Source organism: Neovison vison, chromosome X (genome assembly GCF_020171115.1).
Source record: "Neovison vison isolate M4711 chromosome X, ASM_NN_V1, whole genome shotgun sequence".
Lineage (NCBI taxonomy): Eukaryota > Metazoa > Chordata > Mammalia > Carnivora > Mustelidae > Neogale > Neogale vison.
The window spans coordinates 16,078,561-16,103,571 of record NC_058105.1 but is presented as its reverse complement, the minus strand read 5'-3'; the positions used below and the strand labels follow the sequence as shown (position 1 = coordinate 16,103,571).

The following is a 25,011-nucleotide window of genomic DNA, read 5'->3' as shown; positions in this document are numbered from 1 at the left end:
GGGTTGTGTGGTTCAGGTCATAATCCCAGGGTCCTGCGATGGAACCCCTGGGGCTCTCGGATCAGTGGAGAGTCTACTGCTCTCTCTCCTTCTGACCCTCCCCGCCCCGCCTGTGCTCCTGTTTCCCTCTCTTATAAGTAAAATCTTTAAAAAAAAAATGCGAATTCTCCAGCTCACGGGAGATGCGGTGTGTCAGAGATGTGAAGGGGCCCAGAAATCTGAAGTTTAACTACGGCCTCACCCAAGAAATTCTTCTGCACTAAGAGGTTTGAGAATCAGTGACCCAGGAGTAAAAGAGTTAAAAGAGTTCCCTACCGCTGGGGTTACTCCGGGGCGGCTGTAAGAGAAGCCCTTGCTAAGATCAGGAACCAGGGACGTCCCACCCATGCCCCTGGGCTCTGGAAGCGCTTAAGACCGGAAACGCTTACGCTTCCAAAGCGGCAGGAGGCCCCTAGGAGGCCAAGGAAGTGGCGGCCCCTCCCACGTCAGCAGGCTCCGGGGCCCAGTCAGCGAGGAGCGTGTCTCGGCGCCTGTCGGGAAATGTAGTCCGCAGGGCGGGCGCGCGCCTGCGTCTTGCGCAGCTGCCCCAGGGAGCCTGGGAGAGCCGTGGGCGCCGAGGCGGTGAGTCCCCGAGCGACCAGAGGGCGTGGCCGTCCCTGGGGCGCGGGCGCGGGCGCGGGCGGCGGGGCGCACATCCCGCTAGGGCTACACCAAACGGCGGCCGCCAACCCTGACCCGGCGGCGGCCGCGTGGACGAGCGACGGGCGGCGGGCCCCTATCCGGCCCCGGTCCCCGCTGCCGCTCCCTGCGACCCGGCCGGGCCTTTTCGGGGTTGTCCCGGGCCAGAGCGCCCGTCGGGGCGCCGGGACATCCTGTGGGGAGTGCGCGGGGCCCGTGCCCGCGCCCCGGGCAGCCGATTTATAACCGGCTTTTAGACGTTCCCGCGACGTGTCTCTCCTCGCCTTTCCGCAAGTCCCGCTTTGCACACACCCTCTTTATCCGTGGGCCGTGTGAGCGCGGGCTCGCTCGGGCCGGTCTGGGGAGAAGCCGTGAGTCCTGGGGTGCAGCGAGGTTTCCCCGCGGGAGGGCGGGTGGAGGGACGGCGGGACAGTGAGGGCCCGGCTGGACGCGGTGGAGGGTTCGGGCCCCTCTGGGGAGGGCGGCGGGCTGCGAGACTGAGCAGGGTCAGGGCGGGTCCACAGCCCAAGCCGGCAGGGTTCCTGGATGCCTTCCAGAGAAGAGGGTTCGGTGCCCAGGCGGGGACGTGGAAGCTTTCTAGGAATGAGTCGTGGGGAGCAGTAACCTTGCTGGAGCGCTTCCTCTGGGCCGGGCCAGGCCAGGCGTGGCTGCTGCTGGCTTCCACGCAGCTGCAGCCACCGCACTTTCTGAGCTCGATACTATGATTATTTTCATGTTAAGGAGAAACTGGGTATTAGGGTCACAAAGCGAGCAGGTGATCACATGTGGATGGGTGTGCTGCTAAAAGTTCAGGTTACCATCAAGATGTACGTTTGGGATGACTAGGTAGGGAGATTATGAGTGTTTTTTTGCCCCGTGCCACTCCAGGGAAGAGGATGGTTATGTGAGGCATCTTGGCGAATAGAGAGAGAGAATCCATAGCATAGGGTGGGTACTGGTATTGAGACCTGGTCTGTACCAGTCGGTGACCTCAGACATTGCACTGAGAACATCTGGATGATTTTTAGATATGAATGTTGCAGAGATCTGTTTATTCTAACCTTCTCACCATTTCCCTCTGGCATTGACCATGAGACCTGGGACAGCTTATTCAGTGCTCCAGAGCCTCCAGCCTCAGTCGGCTCATCTGTACCCAGGACATCATGCTAGTCCCCACCTGCTCGCTCTGGGTGAGCACCACATGACCTGCCACATAAGCGAGTCTTGGAACAGCGCTGGGACATAGTGTCATGAACGTGATCAGTGTCCTTGGTTACCCGTGCAGACCAGATGGCTGGTGGCCTGCCCTGTGGCAGTGTGTTGTTGTCATGAGAAAGTCCTCTGACGTGCCATCACAGGACGAGGGTCAGGCTGATGTGGGCGGAAGTACATGTAGGTTGAGTGGAGAAGAATGAAGGGTTGTGCATTGGCAGCCTGTGGAGGCGAGGCTCTAGCTGAGATGCCGATGGCTGAAGGTGACCATGGGTCACTGCAAGGCACATGGACTTTACGGTCATTCATCAGTGCTTCCCTGTTTGTTTTGTGGCCTGTATATATTCGGAGACACAAGACAGCTTGTATTAGACTGGGTGTTAGTTTACAGGCCAGCACATCTATGGTGGCTCATTTATGGGAAGAGGTCTTAGCCTTGGATCAAAGGAATTCTAGAGGCGAGCTGTCTGGTAGAACCTTCTACAATGTTATCTTTGGAGCACTTGAAATGTGGCTAGTTCGAATGAGAAACTGAATATGCGGTTTCAATGGATTTAAACTGAAGCAGCCCTGTGGAACCTGTGGCTACCATATCGGGTAGTGGAGCTCTAGAGGGTCCGTGTATGTTCTAGAACATTTTGTAAATTTTTGGAAAATGGATGCAGAATTCGATATGTCTGTGTGTTTTTCTAGAAAGTGATTCCATGGCCTTCATTAGATACTCAAAATCACCAACAAAGATTAAGGTCCGCTGCTCTAGGGCGTGATGGAAAGTGAGCAAGTTAAGGGAGCCAAGTATGGCCACTGGTAACCACTGCTGTTCCCCCTTTCTCGTTTTGTCCTGTCCTCAGCTGTGGGTGGCTCCCCCTTGACGCCTAAAAAGAGGAGCACATTGGAATCTGAGACTTCAGGCCCCAGAGAAAGTGTACACGGCCAGAGCGGGGCGATGGCAGTGGCCCTGGGTTGTGCCATTCAGGCCTCGTTGAATCAGGGCTCCGTGTTTCAAGACTACGATGCCGACTGTGAAGTTTTCCGTCAGCGCTTCAGGCAGTTCCAGTACAAAGAAGCAGCTGGGCCTCATGAAGCTTTCAACAAACTCTGGGAGCTTTGCTGTCAGTGGCTGAAGCCAAAGATGCGGTCTAAGGAGCAGATTCTGGAGCTGCTGGTGTTGGAGCAGTTCCTAACCATCCTGCCCACAGAGATAGAGACGTGGGTGAGGGAGCATTGCCCAGAGAACAGAGAAAGAGTTGTGTCACTGATAGAAGACTTACAGAGAGAACTGGAGATCCCAGAGCAGCAGGTGAGAAAGGAGTTTGGGATCTTGGTAATGAGACAAAAAGAAGTAGCAGAGACATCTGGTACTCGAGCAGACATTTTCTGTTGTGAGCTCCGTGCTTTCCCTGAAGTGATTTTCATTTTTCCCTTCTGCTGGAATTAGCAGATATGGCTCAGCAATTCTCAGCTGTTAAACCCCACTCCTGTTCCGGAACAGATATTTGGTACTGCACCTTCTACTATCCTGAAACGAAATTTATGTAGAATGTAACCTGCTTCCGTACACAAAATCAAAAACATTGCTATAAGAAGTGCTCTGTGGTCTGTGGGCCAAATGCCGCTCATGGCCTCTTTTCTGCAGCCTGTGAGCTAATAATGATTATTGCCTTTTTTATTTTTTACTTTTTATTTTATTTATTTATTCATTTAATTTTTATTTTTTGAAGATTTTTAAAATTTATTTGTCAGAGAGAGAGAGAGCAAGCAAGTGCCCAAGTAGGGGGAGCAGCAGGCAGAGGGAGAAGCAGGCTCCCCACTAAGCAAGGAGCCTGATGTGGGACTTGACACCAGGACTCTGGGATCATGACCTGAGCCGAAGGCAGCTGCTTAACTGATTGAGCCACCCAGGCACCCCTGGTTATTACCTTTTTAGAGGGTTGTTAATACAAGAACGGGACACAGTAGACTAACATGCCCCATAAAGTGTAAATTATTTATTATCTGACTCTTTTTTTTTAAAGATTTTATTTATTTGGCAGACAGATCACAAGTAGGCAGAGAGGCAGGCAGAGAGAGAGGGGGAAGCAGGCTCCCTGCTGAGCAGAGAGCCCAATGCTGGGCTCAATCCCAGGACCCTGGCATCATGACCTGAGGCAAAGGCAGAGGCTTAACCCACTGAGCCACCCAGGTTCCCCTTAACTGACTCTATAAGAAGATGTTGCCAACCTGAGTGAAGTTGAGCCCAGAAAAGATATAAAGGAATGTAGTTTGTCACCACTGAATGAGTGTGCAAACACACACGTTGGGGCTTGACCGCACCCGAAAACCTCATGACGTTGTCACATGCTCACGTCTATGCAGAGACTCACCACAAAGGTGACAGCCACTGGCTCGGCTAGTCTCTGACTTTCCCAAGTGGCCACACGTGTTAGTCAGGCTGAACAATAAGTGATAGAGTGTTTGATGTCCAAAGTAGGGCATTCCCAGAAGATTCGAGTCATGCTAAATCATGCAGAAATATTTCGTGACTGTATGAGTACTGGGGAGATGTTGACAGGCTCTTTGTCCCTAGATGAAAGTGGGAGCACTCCAGAGTTGGTGGGGGCCCGGAGCAATTCCGCACTGGGAATGAGACTCCCATTTCTGTCCGCTAAATTCGGACAGTCACCTGCCACGGTGCCGCATCAGCCTTTGGTGGCGGTGCCGTTGCCCCCCACTCAGAGTCCCCTGGCATGGGGCAGAACTTTTGGCGGAAGGGAGAAAGGGCTTCCTGTTGGACCCTAGGGGCCCGGCATCGTGTGTTGAGAGGTATCTGCAGGTAACCTGCCAGAGCCAGAGTCTTCCAAAGTTTCCTGTCGCCCACCCCTATCCCCCAGGAGAGAATGAATTCATGGTGTTCCTTTTCTTTCTCTGTCTGCTGGCTTTGGCTTGCTCTCTAGGATTTTATCTGCCTGTGGCCTCATTGTGCACTGCCCAGTGCGGTAGCCACCAGCCAAGAGTGGCTCTTGAGCACCTAGAGATGTGGCTAGTCCACACTGAGATGCACTGTGAGTATAAAATGCTCCTCCCATTCAGAAGACCGAGTCAGAAAGAGAAAGTAGGTGAAATGTCTGATGAATGCTTGTCCATATTGATTACATTCCGGAAGTATGATATTTTAGCCATATTGGGTGAAATCGTGCATGTCATTATGATCAATTTCACCAGTGTCTTTTTTTATGTGGGTCCTAGAAAATTAAAATCACATGGGTGGCTCCTTTTGTTGTCCCTGGGCAGCGCCGGTGTCGACTGGAGAGTGATGGGATGTGCCCTTTCCCCCAGATCGATAGGCAGGAAATGCTGTTGGAGGAGCTGGCACCAGTGGGCCCGGCGCATGTACCTCCAAACATCCACCTGGAGTCGCCCCCGCTGCAGGTGATGGGACCTGCCCCGGACGCCCCTGGTGCCGAGGCCTGGATGCCCCAAGCAGGGCTGCCAGAGCTGGGCTACGGAGCTGCTGAGGACTGCCAGCCCTTCCTGGACCCTGGTAAGGCAAGGGGTTCACTTCCTTTCTGTGGTTCGTGTTTTGAGAGCTTGAGAGCTCCCCAGGTTTGGGGTTGGGTTAGAAACACCGATTACCGGATGGAAGCGGATCACTGGGATCAGGAGTACGAGGAGGGGTGCCCTCTGGGAATAGCTGGGAACAGAGTGGGGGACATCAAGTGGGGTTCAGAACCCCTTCAGCTGATGACCCTGCTCAAGAAGCCGATTTTTCTTCTTTCAGTGTTTTTTTTTAATTATTGTAAAATACACACATCCCAAGATTTGGTGTTTTAATCATTTTGACGTGTATAGTTCAGTGGTATAGAATACATTCGTAATGTGGAACCATCCCTACTATCCATGTTCATAACTACTTTCATTCTGTAAAACTGAAACCCCATACTCATTTAAACAAAAACTCCGCATCTCCCCAGCCCCTGGATTCAACTACAATTCAACTTTCCATCTCTCTGAATTGGACTCCGCTATGTACCTCGTATAAACGGGATCATAAAGTATCTGTCGTTTTGAGACTGGTTTATTTCACTTAGCAGAATGTCCTTCAGGTTTATGCAGGTTGTAGTGTGGGTCAGTGTTTCTATGCAAGTAAAGGCTAAATAACATTTTGTTGATCTGTTTTCCATAGGCATATACTTGGGTTGCTTCTGTGTTTCAGCTGTCATGAGTAATGCCCGTATGAACATGGGTGTGCACATACCTTTATGAGGTCCCACTTTTACTTCTTTTGGGCACACAACCAGAGGTAGAATTGCTGAATCATACGGGAATTCTATTTTTTTAAAGATTTTATTTATTTATTTGACAGACAGAGAGATCACAAGTAGGCAGAGAGGCAGGCACAGAGAGAGAGGGAAGCAGGCTCCCTGCCGAGCAGAGAGCCCGATGTGGGGCTCAATCCCAGGATCCTGGGATCATGACCCGGGCCAAAGGCAGAGGCTATCACCCACTGAGCCACCCAGGGGCCCCAGGAATTCTATTTTTAATTGAGGAGCAGCCTCCACAGCGGCTGCACCAGTTTCCATGCCCCTCGGCAGTGCATAACCTTTCTGGTTTCTCCACATCCTCACCAACACTTGGTGCTTTCCGATTTGTGATAGCATTCCTCATTGGTGTGGGGTGGCCTCTCAGGGTAGTTTGGATTTGCATGTCTCAAGTGATTAATGGTATTGAGCATGTGCTGATTGACCGTTTGGATATCTTCTTTGGAGAAAGCCAGTTCATGTCCTTTGCGCATTGCAAAATCCACTTGCTTTTTGTCATTGAATTTCAGAGTTCTCTATATATTCCAGATATTAATTCCATATCAGATAGAATTGGCGAATATTTTTCCCATTTGTCGGTTGCCTTTTTACTCTGTTGAAGCTTTTGATGGATAAATTTTTAAATTTTTCATGAAGTACTCTGTGCCCACTTTTTTCTTTTGTTGCCTGTACTTTAGGTGTCATATCCAAGAAATCATTGCCAAAGCTTTTCCTCTAGGTTTTCTTCCAAGTTTTATAATTTTAGGAATTTGATCCGTTTTGTGTTAACTTTTGCATGTGCTCTTACATAAGGTTCTAACTTCATTTATTTGCACGTGCATAATCCAGTTTTCCCAACATCGTATGTTGAAAGATTATTGTTTCACTATTGAATGATCTTGGTATTGTTGTTAACAATCACTTCCACATATATATGAAGGTTTATTTATGCACTGTCTGTTGTATTCCGTTGGTCTATATGCCTGTCTTTATGCCAGTACCAACCTATTTTGATTACTGTCACTTTTTTTTTGATTATTGTCACTTTTTTTTGATTACTGTCACTTTTTAATAAGTTTTGAAATCAGGAAGTATGAGACCTCTAGCTTTGTTCTTCCTTTCCATATTTTTTTTGTTTATTTTTGTTTATTTGGCCATCCCTGGAAATTCCATATAAATTTTAGGTATGGATTTTTAAATTTTGTTTTATTTATTTTTTTTAGAGAGAGTGAGCAGTGGTTGTGGGGAGAAGGAGAGAAAGAATTATAATAGGCTCCATGCCCAGGGCAGAGCCTGATGTGGGGCTCCATCTCATGATCTTGAGCTCGTGACCTGAGCTGAAATCAAGAGCTGGATGGTTAACTGACTGAGCCATCCAGGCGTCCTGGGCTTTTCTTTTTTTCTTTATTATATATTTTTTATTTAAAGATTTTCATTTATTTGACAGACAGAGATCTCAAGTAGGTGGAGAGGCAGGCAGAGAGAGAGGAGGAAGCAGGCTCCCAACTGAGCAGAGAGCCCAATGCGAGGCTCGATCCCAGGACCCTGGGATCATGACCTGAGCCAAAGGCAGAGGCTTTAACCCACTGAGTCACCCAGGCGCCCCAGGTTTTTCTATTAATGGAAAAAAGGTATCATTGGGGTTTTGATAGATTGTATTGAATCTGTACATCACTTTTGGGAGTATTGACATCTTAACAATATCAAGTTGTCTAGTCCATGAACATGGGATGTGTTTTCCTTTATATCTTCTTTATTATCTTTTATCAGTGTTTTGTAATTTTGATTGTACAAGTCTTTCATATACTTGTTTAAGTTAACTCCTAAGTATTTTATTCTTTTCAATGCTGTTATACGTGGAATTGTTTTCATAGTTTCCAGATTTTTTCATTGTTCATTGTTAGTATATAGAAATGGAACCGATTTTTGCAAGTTCATTTTGTATCCTGGTATTTTGCTGAATTTGTTTATGAATTTTAACAGTTTTTTAGTGGACACTTCAAGGGTTCTGCATATTAGATCATATCATCTTCCAATAGAGACCATTTTACTTCGTCCTTTCCAATTTGAATGCCTTTTTCTTTTTATTGCCTAATTGCTCTAGCTAGAACTTCTAGTACTGTGTTAAATAGAGTGGCCAAAGCAGGCATCCTTGCCTTCTACCTGACTTCAGAGGAAAAGCTTTCAGTCTTTCACCATTGAGTATAAAGTTCCCTGTTGGATTTTCCTGTATGGCTTTTATTATGTGGAGGCAGTTTCCTTCTGTTCCTATTTTGTTGAGTGTTTCTCTTTTTTATCATGAAAGGATGTTGAATTCTGTCAGTTGCTTTCCTCACATCGTTTGAGATGATAATGTTTTTTTCCCTTCATTCTGTTAATGTGGCATATTGTATTGACCGATTTTCATATGTTGAAACATTCTTGCATTCCAGGAACAAATATCACATGGTTGTGATGTATCATCCTTTAAATATGCTGCTGAATTCAATTTGCTAAAATTTTTTCAGGTTTTTTTTAAAAATCAGTGTTCATAAGGGATATTGGTGTGTCATTTTCTAATAGTGACTTTTCTGGCTTTGGTATTGATAATGTTGGCCTCAGAGAATAAGTTAGTTAGGAAGTGTCTCCTTCCCTTCATTTTTTTTCTTTATTTGAAAAGCTTTTTTAAGAAGATTGTATTTATTTATTTATTTATTTATTTGAGAGAGAGAGCACAAACAGGGAGAGGGCAGAAGGAGAAGGAGAAATGGACTCCCCACTGAACAGGGGGCCCAGAGCAGGGCTTGATCCCAGGACTCCAGGATCATGACCCGAGCGGAAGGCAGATACTTAACTGATTGAGCCACTCAGACGTGCCTTTTTGGAAGTTTAAGAACAATTGTATTAGTTCTTCTCTACATGTTTGGTGGAAGCCACCAGTGAAGCTATTAGGTCTAGGGCTTTTCTTTGTCAGGAGATTTTTAATTGTTGCTTCAATCTCTTTTTACTGGTTATAGGTCTGTTCAGATTTTTCTCATTCTTTATGATTTAGTCTTGGTGGGTTTTGTGTTTCTGGTAATTTATCCATTTCATCTAGGTTATCCAATTTGTGTACAATTGTTCATAGTACTCTTATAATTCTCTTTATTTATGTAGAATCATTGGTAATATCACCACTTTAATTTTTAAAATTCTTTAAATTCAGTGTAGTTAACATATACTATATTAGTTTCATAGGCAGAATTTAGTGATTTGTCACTTAAAAATAACCCAGTGCTCATCACATCACATGCCCTCCTTAATGCCCAATTACCCCATCCCGCCTCTCCCCTCCCCGTTTGTTTCCTAAAGTTCAGTGTCTCTTATGGTTTGCCTCCCTCTCTGTTTCATCTTATTTTATTTTCCCTTTTTAATTTTAATGATTTGAGCCTTTCTTTTTTCTTAGTTCTTCTAGCTAAAGGTTTCTCAAGTTCATTGATCTTTACAAAAAAACAATTTTTGGTTTCATTGATTTTCCCTATTGTCTTTCTAGTCTTTATTTTGTTTATTTCTGCCTATTCTTTATTGCTTCCTTTCTTCTACTAGCTTTGGGTTTAGGTTTTTTTTCTTATTAGTTCCTTAAGTTATAAAGTTACGTTATTGTTTTGGGATCTTTTTTGTTTACTAATGTAAGTACTTATAACTATAAATTCCCGGTACTTTGCATTTTCATTTATCTCTAAGTATTTTCTTTTTTTTAAGATTTTATTTATTTATTTGACAGAGCGATCACAAGTAGGCAGAGAGATAGGCAGAGGGTGGGGGAAGCAGGCTTCCTGCTGAGCAGAGAGCTTGATGTGGGGGCTCCATCGAAGGACCCTGAGATCATGACCTGAGCTGAAGGCAGAGGCTTAACCCACTAAGCCCCTCAGGTGCCCCTATTTCTAAGTATTTTCTAATTTTCTTTGTGATTTCTTCTTGCATACATTGGTTGTGTAAGAGGTGTTGTTTAATTTTCACAAATTAGTCAGTTTTACAGTTTTCCCTTTGTTTTATTTCTTATTTCATCCCATTGTGGTTAGAGTATGTACTTTGAATGATATTCATTTTTTAAATATATTGGAACTAACTTGTGGCCTGACATACAGTCTGTATCCAGAAATTGTCTCAGGTGCACTTGAAAAGAATCTGACACTTTTATTCCAGCCATCTTAGTAGGTGTTAAGTGCTATCTAATTGAGGTTTGATTGCATTTCTTCAAAGACTAATGGTGTTGAGCATCTTTTCATGGACTTAGCAGTCATTTGTATATATTTATTGGAGAAATGCCTATTTAGAGTTTTTACCTGTTTTTAAATTGGATTATATGTGTTTTTATTATTGAGTTGTATATGATCTTTGCATATTCTAGATAAAGTCTGTTACTAGATATATGACTTGTAAATATTCTTTCATGTTCTGTGGTTTGTCTTTTAACTTTCTTTTTTTTTAAGATTTTTTTTTAATTTATTTGAGAGAGAGCACGAATGAGAGCAGCAGGCAGAGGGAGGAGAAGAAGCAGGCTTCCTGCTGAATAGGGAACCAGAGGTGGGACATGATCCCGGGACCCTGGGATTGTGACCTGAGCCAAAGGCAGACACTTCAGTGACTGAGCCAGCCAGGCGCCCTTCTTTTCACTTTCTTAATTGTGTTCTTTTAGCACAGTTTTTAAAAAATTTTGATAGTCCAATTTAATTATTTTTCTTTTGTTGCTTATGTTTTTTAGATTTCTTAGAAATCATTGCCTAATACAAGGTCATGAAAATTGACCCCTAAATTTTCTCCTAAGAGTATATAGTTTTAGCTTACATTTAACCGCTTAATTCATATTCAGTTAATTTTATGTAAGTTGCACAGTAGTGGTCCAAATAATATGTATATGTATATTTATATTTTTTAAAAATTGTATTTATTTGAGAGAGAGAAAGCACGAGCAGTGGGGGCGGGCGGAGAAACAGGCTCCCCACTGAGCAGGGAGACTGACATGGAGCTTGATCCCAGGACCCCAGGATCATGACCTGAGCCGAAGGCAGATGCTTAACTGACTGAGCCACCCAGGTACCCCTATTTATATATATTTTTGCATATTCAGTTGTTTCAGCATGATTCGCTAAAAAGGTCGTTCTTTTCACATTGAAAGGCCTTGAAACCCTTGTCAAAAATCAGTTGATGAGGCACCTGGGTGGCTCAGTCAGTTAAGCCTCGGCCTTAGGTTCAGGTCATGATCCCAGGGTCCTGGAATTGATCCCCAGGTTGGGGGGGCCTCCCTACTCAGCAGGGAATCTGCTTCTCCCTCTGCCCCTCCCCCCACTCATGCTCTTTCTCTCAAATAAATAAACAAAAACTTAAAAAAATCAGTTGACCACAGGTATATGGGCTTTTTGCTGGACAGTCATGTCTATTCCACTGATGTATATGTCTATTTTTTGGAAATACCATGGTGTCTTTATTTTGGAAACATGAAAGTGTGGCAGCTCTCAACTTTTCTATTTTTTTTTCAACTTTTCTATTTTTCAAGATTGCTTTCGCTGTTCTGAGTTTGTTACAACTCCATATGATATTTAGAATCAGCTTATCACTTTCTACAAATAAGTCAGCTGGGTTTCTGGCAGGGGTTGTGTTGAACATGTAGATCAATCTGGGGAGTATTGCCGTGTTAACAATATTAAATTTGTGATGCATGCACATGGGGTGATTTTCCATTTATTTAGATCTTATTTCAGATTTTATAATATTTTATAATTTCCCAAGTGTAAGTTTTAAACTGCTTTTATTAAATTTGTTCCTAAGTATTTATTCTTTTTTAATAGCATTGTCAGTGGAATTTTTTTCTTTTTTTAAAAGATTTTATTTATTAGAGAGAGAAGGAGAGCATAAGTAGGGGAAGTGGCAGGCAGAGGGAGAAGCAGGCTTCCTGCTGAGCAAGGAGCCTGGCAGGGGACTCTGCCCCAGGACCTTGGGATCAACCTGAGTGGAAGGCAGACACTTAACCTCCTGAGCCACCCAGGCGCCCCTAGATACGCGAAGTCCTTGATCTCACAAAGCTTACATTCTAGATGGAAGAGACCAACTTATAAACAAATGAATGTTACAAAGTAGTAAATGCCAGAGAGTGAAACAGGGAGATGATACTGAAATCTGACAGGGCTGTTTTATTTCTGGTCAGGGAAGTTATCTCTGAGGAAGTGACATTGGAGCTGGACCTGATTAATAAGGAGCCAGTCACATCAAGTTCTGGGAGAAGAGCCTTCCACAGAGTGATCTTTTTTTGTTTCTTTTTTTTCCTGATTGCCCTGACTAGGCCCCCCAGTACAATGTTGAACATAAATGGTGTGACCAGGCATCCTTGTTTTGTTCCTTATTTCAGGGGAAATGTACTTAGTCTTTTGTCATTATTTATAATATTAGCTATGAGTCTTTCATAAATTCCTTTTATGAGGATGAGGAAATTCCCTTCTACTCATGGAATATTGAGTGTTTTTATCAAGAAACTGGTGAATTTTGTCACATGTCTTTTATGTGTCTATTGAGATGACCATGTGGTTTTTACTCTTCAGTCTTTTGTAATGGTATATTTCCTTAACTTCTTGTTTAAATATATTATTTATTTGACAGAGAGAGGGACAGCGAGAGAGGGAACATAAGCAGGGGGAGAGGGAGAGGGAGAAGCAGGCATCCCTGCTAAGCAGGGAGCCCGATACGGGGCTCAATCCCAGGACCCCGAGATCGTGACCTGAGCTGAACGCAGATGCTTAACTGACTGAGCCACCCAGGCGCCCCTATTTCTTTAACTTTTGAATGTTAAGTCAACATTGCATTCCTGAGATAAATACCACTTGATTCTGGTGTATAATTCATATTATATGTTGCTGGAGTTGGTTTGCTAGTATTTTGTTGAAGATTTTTGAATCCATTTGCATCAGAGATACTGGTCTATAGTTTTTTTGGTCCTGTCTTTATCAGATTTTGTTATCAGGGTAATGCCAGCCTCATAGAATGAGTGGCAAAGTCTTCCCTCCTTTTCTAGTTTTTGGAAGTGTTGAGGGAGAATTTCTATTTTTCTTTTGTTGTTTATACTTTGGATGTCATATTTAAGAAACTATTGCCTAATTCAAGGTCATGAAGATTAATACCTATGTTTCCTTCTAAGAGTCTTGTGGATTTAGCTCTTAAATTTAGGTCATTGATCCATTCTGAATTAACATTCGTATGTGATGTGAGGAAGGGGACCTTCATGCTTTTGCCTGTGCACATCCAGTTCTCCCAGCACCATTTGTGGACAAGACTGTTCTTTCCCCATGGAATTGTCTTGGTACCTTTATGACAAGTCAGTTGCTAATACATGTCAAGGATATTTGATATTTCTTAAATATTGATTCTATTCCATCAATACATTTTTCTTTCCTTATGCCATTAAAGAGTGTTGGAAAGTATTGCATTCTCTTCTGTTCAGTGAGACATTATGTAGAATCAGTGTTACTTCTTTTTCTTTAAGATTTTATTTATTTATCTGACAGAGAGAGAGAGACAGCAAGAGAGGGAACACAAGCAGGGGGAGTGGGAGAGGGAGAAGCAGGCTCCCGCTCAGCAGAGAGCCCAATGCAGAGCTCGATCCCAGGACCCTGGGATCATGACCTGAGCCGAAGGCAGATGCTTCACTGACTGAGCCACCCAGGCGCCTCCGAGAACATTGTTTCGAGTGGTTTATCTGGCTGTTCACTTTGCTTGGAAGCAGAAATGGCCTAAGGGTATGGCTTTTACATTTTTGAGCATTTGTTTTATGGTATAGCATTTTGACTGCCCTGGAGAATTTTCCATATGGACTTGAGAAGAATGCATATTCTACACTTCTTGGTTGGAGTATTCTTTTTTTTTAAGATTTTATTTATTTATTTGAGAGACAGGAAGAGACAGCATGAGAGAGGAGAAGGTCAGAGGGAGAAGCAGACTCCCCATGTAGCTGGGAACCCGATATGGGACTGGATCCCGGTACTCTGGGATCATGACCTGAGCTGAAGGCAGCTCAGGTCAGGTCAACCAACTGAGCCACCCAGGTGCCCTTGGTTGGAGTGTTCTATGAATGTCTGTGACATTTAGTTGGCTTGTAAGTTTTTGTCTTCTCTTGTTGATCTTCTGCCTAATTTTCTATCCAGCAGTGTAGAGAGGGATTGCATTCTCCAACTGTCATTGCTCAGTTGTTGTATTGCTTTTACTACTTCTGTCAGTTTTTGCAATCATGCATGTGGTACTCTGTTTCAGTGTGTATATGGTTATAATCATTCTATCTTCCTGATTGATTGGTCATTTTATCATTATAAAATGATCCTCTTTACCTCTAGTAGCTTTTTTGTTTTGATGTCCATTTTGTCTGCTCTTAGTGTAGTCACTCTGGCTGTCTTGTGTTTTTTTGCACGATACATCTTTGTCCATCCCTCTACTTTGGTCTCTTTATCTTTGAATCTAAAGTGTCTCCCACAGGCAGCGTAGTTGGATTTTTTTTAATTATTATTATTTTTTAATTATTACTTTTTTATTTGACAGACAGATCACAAGTAGGCCGAGGGTTCAGGCAGAGAGAGAGAGGAGGAAGCAGGCTCCCCGCTGAGCAGAGAGCCCAATGCGGGGCTCGATCCCAGGACCCTGGGACCATGACCTGAGGCAAAGGCAGGCTTTAACCCACTGAGCCACCCAGGCACCCCGTGTACTTGGATTTTTAAAATCTAGTAGGACAGTCTCTGCCTTTTGATTGAATTGTTTAATCCATACATATTTAATCTTATTTTTAATATGGTGTAATTTACACCTGCCATTTTACTTTTTGTTTTCTATATGTCTCATATCTTTTTTGTTTCTCTTTCCTTCATTTGCTGATTTCTTTGGCACAAAAGTAATTATTTTGAATGTAGCACTTTACATAAGTGAAGTTACAGCATTTTTTTGGTTATTTCCTTAGTGGTTACTCTAGAGATTAGCCGTACATCTTACCATCATCAGCTTTGGACTTACATTAATTTAATGCTAGTGAAATACAGAAATATTTCTCCAGGCATGCCTGGGTGGCTCAGCTGATGAAGCATCCAATTCTCGATTTCAGCTCAGGTCATGATCTCAGGGTTGTTAGATCAAGCCCAGTGCTGGGCTCTGCTCTGGGCATGGAGCTTGGTTAAGACTCTCTCTCTCTCTCAATACAAATCAAAACCACAATGAGATATCATCTCACACCAGTCAGAATGGCTAAAATTAACAAGTCAGGAAATGACAGATGCTGGCGAGGATGCAGAGAAAGGGGAACCCTCCTACACTGTTGGTGGGAATGCAAGTTGGTGCAACCACTCTGGAAAACAGCATAGAGGTTCCTCAAAATGTTGAAAATAGAACTACCCTATGACCCAGCAATTGCACTACTGGGTATTTACCCTAAAGATACAAACGTAGTAATCCAAAGGGGCATGTGCACTCGAATGTTTATACCAGCAATGTCTACAATAGCCAAACTATGGAAAGAACCTAGATGTCCATCAACAGATGAATGGATAAAGAAGATGTGGTATATATACACAATGGAATACTATGCAGCCATCAAAAGAAATGAAATCTTGCCATTTGCCACGACATGGATGGAACTAGAGGGTATCATGCTTAGTGAAATAAGTCAAGCGGAGAAAGACAACTATCATATGATCTCCCTGATATGAGGAAGTGGAGATGCAACATGGGGGGTTAAGCGGGTAGGAGAAGAATAAAGGAAACAAGATGGGACTGGGAGGGAGACAAATCATAAGTGACTCTTAATCTCACAAAACAAACTGAGGGTTGCTGGGGGGAGGGGGGTTGGGAGAAGGGGGAGGGTTATGGACATTGGGGAGGGTATGTGCTCTGGTGAGTGCTGTGAAGTGTGTAAACCTGGCGATTCACAGACCTGTACCCCTGGGGATAAAAATATATTATATGTTTATAAAAATTAAAAAAAAAGATTCTCTCTCTCTGGACACCTGGTGGCTCAGTCTATTGAGTGTCTGCCTTCCGCTAGGGTCATGATTCCAGGGTCCTGGAATCGAGTCCCACATCGGGCTCCTTGCTCAGTGGAGAGCCTGCTTCTCCCTCTGCCTGCTGGTCCCCCTGCTTGTGGGCTCTCTCTCTCTCTCTCTGACAAATAAAATCTTAAAAAAACAAGATTCTCTCTCTCCCTCCCTCTCTGCCCCTCCCCCCTAAACATTTTTTTCCTATATAGCTGTATTCTCTTTTCTCCCTTCTTGTGGTATTGCTATCATACATATTACATTAAAAATGTTAGAAACTCAAAAGAAGTTAGAAACTCAACTGTGTATTGTTAAAGATACTAGTTTATGTAATTTTAATACTTCTAAAAGAGCTAGAGAGAGAAGGAATACAAATAGATATTATAGCTTTTGTTATATTAACCTTATTTATATTTCTGGTTTTCTTCATGTTTCCTGTAGATGTATTTATTTTTTATTTATTTAATTTAATTTTTTATTAACATATAATGTATTATTAGCCCTAGGGGTTTCCTGTAGATTTTAGTTGTTAACTGGAGTCATTTCTTTTTCTTTTTTTTTTTAAAGATTTTATTTATTTATTTGACAGAGATAGAGATCACAAGTAGCCAGAGATGCAAACAGAGAGAGGGGGGAGGCAGGGTCCTCGTGGAGCAGAGAGCCCGACATGGGGCTTGATCCCATGACCCTGAGATCATGATCTGAGCAGAAGGCAGAGGCTTAACCCACTGAACCACCCAGGTGCCCCTGGAGTCATTTCTTTAGCCCAGTACATTTTGTTCTCATCTGCTCTCATATATTACATTTCTAGATTATTTGCCCAACATATATACTACATATATGTACTACATATATATTGTTTCATACAATTGCTTTGAAAATATTTTAAGAGAAAAAAGAAATTAGTATAGATTGTCTTTTATAATTATATAATCACCCTTACTTGTGCCCTTTGTGTGTGTGTGTGTGTGTGTGTGTGTATTTGAATTACCATTTGGAATCACTAGCTTTCAGACTGAAGAACTTCCTTTATTTAGTATTTCTTGTTAGGCAAGACTGCTACCAATGAATTCTCTCAGTTATTTTATTAAAATATTTTATTTATTTGACAGACAGAGATCATAACTAGGCAGAGAGGCAGGCAGAGAGGGGGAAGCAGGCTCCCTGCCGAGCAGAGAGCCTGATGCGGGGCTTGATCCCAGGACCCTGAGATCATGACCTGAGCCAAAGGCAGAGGCTTAACCCACTGAGCCACCCAGGCACCCCCTCTCAGTTTTTCTTTTTTTAAAGATTTAATTTTTTATTTGAGAGAGCACAAGCAGGGGACAGGCAGAGGGAGAGGGGGAAGCAGACTCCCCACTGAGCAGGGAGCCCGATGCGGGACTCAATCCCAGGACCCTGTGATCATGTCCTGAGCTAAAGGCAGATGCTCAACTGACCGGGCCTCTTTTGCTTATCAGAAATGTTATTTCACATTCATTTATTATTATTTATTTGTTTATTTTTGAGAGAGAGAGGGAGAGTGTTGGGAAAGGGCATGATACAGAGGGAGAGAGACAAGCTCAAGCAGGCTTCCTGCCCAGTACAGAGGCTGACATGGGGCTCAGTCTCATGAATCTGAGATCATGACCTGAGCCTAAATCAAGAGTCTAATGCTTAACTGACTGGGCCACCTAGGGGTCTCTCACATTCATTTTAAAGCTAGCTTTTCCAGATACAAGATTTTTTGGTTGGCATTTTTCATTTTTCTTTGAGCACTTTGAATATGCTTATCCTCCTATCTTCTGGCCTTCACTGTTGCTGATGAAAACAGCTTTTAATTTCATTTGGCCTCCCTTGTAAATGACAAGTCGTTTTTCTCTTGCTCTCTTTCAAGGTTTTCTTTCCTTTCTGTGACTTTTAGGAGTTTTTACTATCATACGTCTGTTTGTAGATCTCTTCCTGTTTGTCTTCTTGGAGCTCATTGAGCCTCCTAGATAAGTAGATGAATGTGTTTCGGTATATCTGGGCAGTTTGGGTCCATTATTTGTTCCGTCTTTTCCCCTGCTCCTTTCTTTCCTCTCCTGGTTCTCATTATATACCTGTTAGTGCACTGAGTGGCTCCCCACTTCTCTCTGAGGTTCCATTAATTTCCCTTCATTCTTTTTTTCCTCTGTTCTTCTGATAATATAGTCTCTATTAATGTATCTTCAAGTTCACTAATTCTTCTGACAGTTCAAATCTCTTCCTGAGCTGTTCTAGTGAATTTTCATATCAGTTATTGTAGTTTTCAACTCCAGAATTTCCGCTGGATGCTTTATTATACTTTCTATTGATATTCTCTGTTTGATGTGTTGTGATGTTTGTCATCCAATTTTACTTCTTTAATCAGGGTTTCATTTCCTTCTTGGAACATACTCATAATGGCTACTTGCAGGTCTTTGTCGAATTTAGTATGTAGTCACTAACATAGGCAGATTCTGTTGCCTGCCCCTTTTTTTTTCCAGAGTATGAGTCATACTTTCCTGTCCACATACATGTCTCAGCATGTTTTGTTGGAAACTGGACATTTTAGATAATATATTGTACCAATTCTCTGTCCTTCTTTTTTCTCCCCAGGGCTTGTTATTGTTGGTAGTTTATTTGTTTGGTAAATGGCTGTATTATTTTAGTGAGGTCTAGTCCACTCTGAAATGTTAAGCATTCGATGTTGCTCATAAGGGAGCCCAGCCCTGGGTGTGCACACAGTCCCTGTCACCCTTGAATGACAATACTTTTTACAGGGTTTTCTTTGGCTGTCTCTTTCTCTGACCTGACCTAGCCATTAATTGCCAACAATTGCTCTACTGTTTCCAACAGTGCTCCGGAGCATAAGCTCTTGGGAGAGGAAGCCAGTCCATTTCAGATACCTTTGTTGGGCTAATTCCTGAGGTCAATTTCTGAGATTTGTTCTGATCCCAGGAGGGCTCCTCCTAGCTGTCTTTCTCCCCAGTTCTCTCCCACAAACTAGTCAGCCTACAGTTCAGGGTGTATAGTCAATAAATCTGTCAGATTCTTTCCAATTGCCTTGCACTGTAACCTCTCTTTTTGAGAATATCCTTAGGCTCAGCTGTTTTCACTCTCTGTTGCAAATGAATCCATTACTGTGCCAATACGTTAGGAGCTGCCTGTTTTGCCTCCTGCTTCTCCCCCGCCCCTCAGGCCAAATCTCTGATCCCTCGCTCTGGAGGTGGGTGAAGTCTCCCAGTAACTTTGTCACTCTAGGAGCTGAGCTCGAGGTCCCAGTGTCAGGCCTTTCTGGGTTGCCGCTGCAGGCATAGAACCACTGCCTTCGAGTCCCAGTTGCCTTGCAAGGACAATCCAGGAGTCCTCTTGGATTCTTAGTACCTGGGGTAGATTCTTCTTGCCACTGGGAGGGGCTGGGTGCATAAGGAGCCCCCAGCCTCTCAGCCACAATTGCTTGGACTTGAGAATCGACAGTGGTTAGCGGAGGGGGGCAGTGGTTATGGTGGTGCTGGTGGTCATAAATCCGTATTTTATGCGTATGCCTTTGCTAACTCTGCTTGTTTCAAGTTTCTGTTTGCTCTCACTTTTCCCCATGCCTTATGACCCTTTGATCCCAGTCATAGCTTTGAAATCTAAGCAAAAGCAATATGAGTTTAAATAGCATTTTATTTGAAATGCATCTGTGCTAATCTTAAAAGGTCTTTTTTCCATAAAAATATAAAATAAGATATTTTAGTCCACTTCCTGCTTTGACATGTTTTGAAACTTAAATTTTCATTAACTTGCTAATGTTATTTTAATCATGACAATATTTAAGAAGATAATGCTAATATTTATTTATTTATAAGGAGTTTATTTATTTGAGAGAGAGCGAGCAAGAGCGAGAGAGAGAACAAGTGGGTTGAGGGGCAGAGGGAGAAGCAGACTCTTCGCTGAGCAAGGAGCCAGACACAGGTCTTGATCTGGGAATGCCAGGATCATGACCTGAGCAGAAGGCAGACGCTTAACTGACTGAGCCACCCAGGTGCCCTAATGCTGCATTTAGATCTATATTATTTTTAAAAAAGACTTTATTTGAGAGAGTGAGCGCACACGCAGTGGGGAGAGGCAGAGGGAGAGGGAGAAGCAGGCTCCCCGCCGAGCAGGGGGCCCAACACGGGGTTCAATCCCAGGACCCTGGGATCATGACCTGAGCTAAAGGCAGACACTTAACTGACTGAGCCACCCAGGCGCCCCTGCATTTAGATTTAAAATCAGCAATTTCCATCCCACACTGTATTGCAGACCAATACACTTCGCCAGAGCTGAGGAAGGTGAGGAAAGGTTGTGGAAAGAGAACACAAGCCACAGCAGCTCTCAGTGAGGAAACGGGTGGTAGGACATTAGGGAACAGCAGGTATAGAATCTTGTCCTAGTTCTTTTTTTTTTTTTTTAAGAGAAAATCTTCACCAAGCTACACGCTCAGTGCAGAGTGTGACTCGGGGCTCGATGTAACACCCCTGAGGTCATGATCTGAGCCGAAATCAAGACTCGGATGCTTGGGGCGCCTGGGTGGCTCAGTGGGCTAAGCTGCTGCCTTCGGCTCAGGTCATGATCTCAGGGTCCTGGGATCCAGTCCTGTGTCGGGCTCTCTGCTCAGCAGGGAGCCTGCTTCCTCCTCTCTCTCCACCTGCCTCTCTGTCTACTTGTGATCTCTCTCTCTGTCAAATAAATAAATAAAATCTTTAAAAAAAAAAAAAGTCGGACGCTCAACAGACTGAGCTCCCTGGGCGCGCTCTTGTCCGAGTTGTTCTTCAGCTGGCAGGGAGAAACACTTGGACAGTCGTTTGGGTTAATTTCAAGAGTGCGCTTCTGGGCTTGGGCTGAAACAAACACTGCTTTTGCTCATGGCCAGCTTCATCATTTTCCATTTTAATTTGAAAATCTCCATGGAAGTTATTCTAGTAAACAGTTTCATAACCCGTACTTTCAGCTCTCTCTCTGCTTGGTACTCAAGAGCAGCCTTTCTCAGTTTTAATATGCCAGAACATTGTGAAGATTTACTTCCCGTTTTGGTTCCGACCTGAATAATTGACTATCAAAATAGACACAGAAATCATTTAGTGCATTGATTTCAACACAGAAAAATTCACTCCCCTTCGGTAGATTAGAGGAGAGTAGCCTTGAATTTCATGTTTTGCTCTTATCTTTGAAAAAGAAAGACTCTCGTAAGATGTCGGGGGTCAAGTCGTTCTAACTGGGGAGGAAATAGACATTAAGCAGCCACATGTCCAAGATACCATCAAGGAAAAACCTTGGTGACGTCAACTGTTAACACTTCTCGTCTTTCTTCCGGGCAGGATATCCAATACCAAAGCTTGACGTGAGCTTTCCGTTGGAGCCTCGGGAAGAAGCGTGGGTGAAGGAACTACAAGAGTCCAAAGAAATGAAGCAATTACTTGATTCCAAGATCGGTAAGTAATTATTCGCGGATACCACAGAAGAGCAAAAAGAAAAATTCAGCCTTGATCAGGATAAAGAGTTTGGGATTCTCCTCAAAGTTTCTGCCTTCCTATGGGTGGTTTAATACAACTATTCACTTTCCCTCACGGTTTTTTCCTCTGTGGGACACGGTGACAGCTGCTGTTTTTGTTTCTTCTTTCAGGTTTTGAGATTGGGATAGAAAATGAAGACGAAACTTCCAAACAGAAAAAACTGGAGAACATGTACCCATTTATTGTTACTCTAGAGGGGAACGCTCTCCATGGTCCCATTTTGCAGAAAGACTATGTGCCGTTGGAGAATCAGTGGGAGAGCCCCCCAGAGGACCTACAGACAGATTTAACAAAACTGGTAGATCAGCAGGAGCCCTCGGCAGGAGAGAAACCTGAAAATTCCAACTTGGAAGAACCTCTCAACCCCAGGCCCCAGAAGAAAAAGAGTCCAGGGGACAAACCTCACCGATGTCCTCAGTGTGGGAAGTGTTTTGCTCGGAAGTCGCAACTTACAGGGCACCAGAGAATTCACTCAGGAGAGGAACCCCATAAATGCCCTGAGTGTGGAAAAAGATTCCTCCGTAGTTCGGACCTATATAGACACCAACGGCTGCACACAGGGGAGAGGCCCTATGAGTGCACCGTGTGTAACAAGCGATTCACTCGGCGGTCGCACCTGATTGGCCACCAGAGAACCCATTCGGAAGAAGAAACGTACAAATGCTTGGAGTGTGGGAAAAGCTTTTGTCATGGATCGAGTCTCAAAAGACACCTGAAAACGCATTCAGGTGAAAAACCTCACAGATGTCACAGTTGTGGTAAAAGTTTTAGTAGACTGACAGCTCTCACTTTGCATCAGAGAACTCACACGGAAGAGAGACCTTTTAAATGTAATTATTGTGGGAAAAGCTTTAGACAGAGACCCAGCCTTGTTATTCATTTGCGAATTCATACAGGGGAGAAGCCGTACAAGTGCAGTCACTGTTCTAAAAGCTTCAGGCAGAGGGCAGGCCTCATTATGCACCAGGTCACTCACTTTAGAGGACTTCTTTGAGAATTGTTAAAGGCAACAGGCTGCCACAGAAATTGACACTAACTAAAATAAAATTAAAAAAAAAAAAGAAATTGACACTAACTTAAAGCAGCCTGTTGGTCTTGGAAGAACCTTTTTGTTTGAGCTTGTGAGAACAGGTTTTAAAAACTATTCTGAACCCCATCTTCCAAAGTATATGAATTCTAGAGTATCCATCTACCTTTGCAATGTTCCCAGAGTTGATTTATTCTGTCTCTCTTTTTTTTTTTTTTATTACAGTGAAATGTTTTGTGTTCCAGGCCAACCACATCATAGATATAAAGCATAAAGCATATAATCGATGACAGTCCTTTTCAGGGTAGTGTTAATATGATGGATAACCGTGTCCATCAACGTATCTCCTATAGCAGCCCCAGAATTTTTCTGCTGTCATTGTTAAAGGCGATTACATTAGTTCAAAGCTTTATGTGTCCTAAGTAGCAAGAAAGGAGACAGTGTATTTTGTCAAATGATAGAAATGTGTCGGGAACACATGTGCCTGGTAAGAATGGGGTTATGTCCATTGGAAGTTTTTATGTTTAAGGAAATTAAGATTTTAACCTTTAGTTATGAGTTGTGCAGAGTTTGCTAGTCTGCTTAGTTGGCGGTCTGGGGTGATGCTACATAGAACTGAGGATTCCATTGAGGATTTCTTTTGTTCATGGAGTAAGTAAGCTCTTTGTGGAAGAGTCCATTTGACAGTTGATGTCATACAAGTAGAATCCGATTCAATTTAGACTGACTGAGGAACCAGTGTCCTTTGCTTTGTACTCTCCTTTGGTATTCACCCAGTGTGTCTCTTAGTGCTTTTAAAATTTTACCCATTCTTTAATTCAGTGGCCCCCTAACTGTGTGTCATAGGGCACTTAGTTCTGCAAGATATTTTACAAATAACTCCAGGACGCCCTGCTGTCTCCACTTTCTAGATTCACAGTGCTCATCAGCCTGTGGGAGTGTCTGAGAAGCCCTCCGGTAGAGGTGGAAAAAAGCACCTCTTTTGGCACAGTGTTTTGCCAGCCTATTTGACCCCAGAACCCTTTGTCATGTACACCCAGTGATAACCCACGGAACTAGTATCCTGCAAATATTCCTTGGAACACACTGTCTTTAACAAATATATCTGTAGCTATCAGTATAGTCTTGTTGCCCCCAAGCCTAGTTATCTCCAGTTGTTTCAGGGGTGTTAGGAAAAGTTCTCTACATATATACATTTTTTATGTAATACACACATCATTAAGGAGGTGGGGGTCACTACTTGAGATCATTTGTACATCACTCAGTGATTCTCAGCCTCTTTGGAATTTACTTATAACCACACACACATATTGCTACTTATATAAACATTCTCATGTAATCATGGTAATGACTCAAAGTCCTGTAACAAGGGAAGAACTCTCTTTGTCAGTTATAGCTGTTGGTACCTGAAAATAATCATTCAGCCTAGTTCCTTGTTACGAAACACAAGAGGTAGGACGTTCAAGAATTTTCCCTTTTTGAAGATACCAGTCATCCTTTCCCTAATCAAGAATGAGGGAAAGTATATATATTTTTTCTATTCCATTGATGTTCTCGGAAGTGATATTGACTATAAATATTTCGGGGGCAACTACTATGTGCCCAACTACTCCTGTTCCAGGCTTAATGGAAACCAGTAAAGACATGAATCCATGAGTCCGGTTCATAAGGAGTTTATGATATCGTTAGTTAAACAAGAGTTGGGAAACACATGGAGAACAATGCAAGAGAGTTTGGAATTAAGTGCCAAATCATACCAAGTGCTAGAGCCAGGGTGTGTCTTTAATTCTTGTCATCCGGGTCCCTGTATGATGCTGCTATAAGTGTGGGGTTCACGTTGAGATCCCAGTAGCAATAAACACGTAACGTGGGAGGAGTCTGAATGTAGAGACGAACAATACGGAATGTAATGGCTTCTCTTTTCTCTCTTGTGGACTTGCATTCAAACCAGGACAGTGCCTTAGAATGGATGTGCCCAACTGCTCTGTATCTATGCAATATTTTAATAAAGTGGAAATGTGTATGCTCTTCCTGCTTCGGTCATATTTATATAGTGGTTTGCGCAACTCGGGACCACTTCCTTGAGCTGTGGCGACAGGCACCGCGACTGACACCTGCTCCCACCCTACGTCGCAGTCCCCACCATGGTGCTGGGTTTAGGCATCATTCTGAACATTTAATACAGTCAGTTTTCGCTGGGAGGCTTAGCTGCCATCATCGCATGAGCCCCTCCCCCCCATCTATAGCCTCAACGCACAACTGGATTTTGCTGGTGAGAGAAT

General features: G+C 43.4%; 1 protein-coding gene across 3 annotated transcripts; it reads left to right on the top strand.

Moving 5' to 3' along the window:
• Positions 1–564: 564 nt before the first annotated feature.
• On the top strand, positions 565–24,757 carry ZNF449 (zinc finger protein 449). 3 transcript variants are annotated; one of them, XM_044235187.1, is made up of 5 exons: positions 565–621; positions 2,742–3,190; positions 5,161–5,410; positions 21,508–21,621; positions 21,813–24,757. In XM_044235187.1, exons 2-5 carry the CDS (start codon positions 2,837–2,839, stop codon positions 22,694–22,696), a joined length of 1,602 nt encoding a protein of 533 aa, XP_044091122.1. In that variant the 5' UTR covers positions 565–621; positions 2,742–2,836; the 3' UTR covers positions 22,697–24,757. The 3 variants fall into 3 exon arrangements, with proteins under 3 accessions (XP_044091122.1, XP_044091121.1, XP_044091123.1); XM_044235186.1 differs by lacking the exon at positions 565–621 and adding an exon at positions 854–1,049; XM_044235188.1 differs by lacking the exon at positions 565–621 and adding an exon at positions 855–1,049 and having other exon boundaries at positions 5,206–5,410.
• The last annotated feature ends 254 nt before the right edge of the window (positions 24,758–25,011 follow it).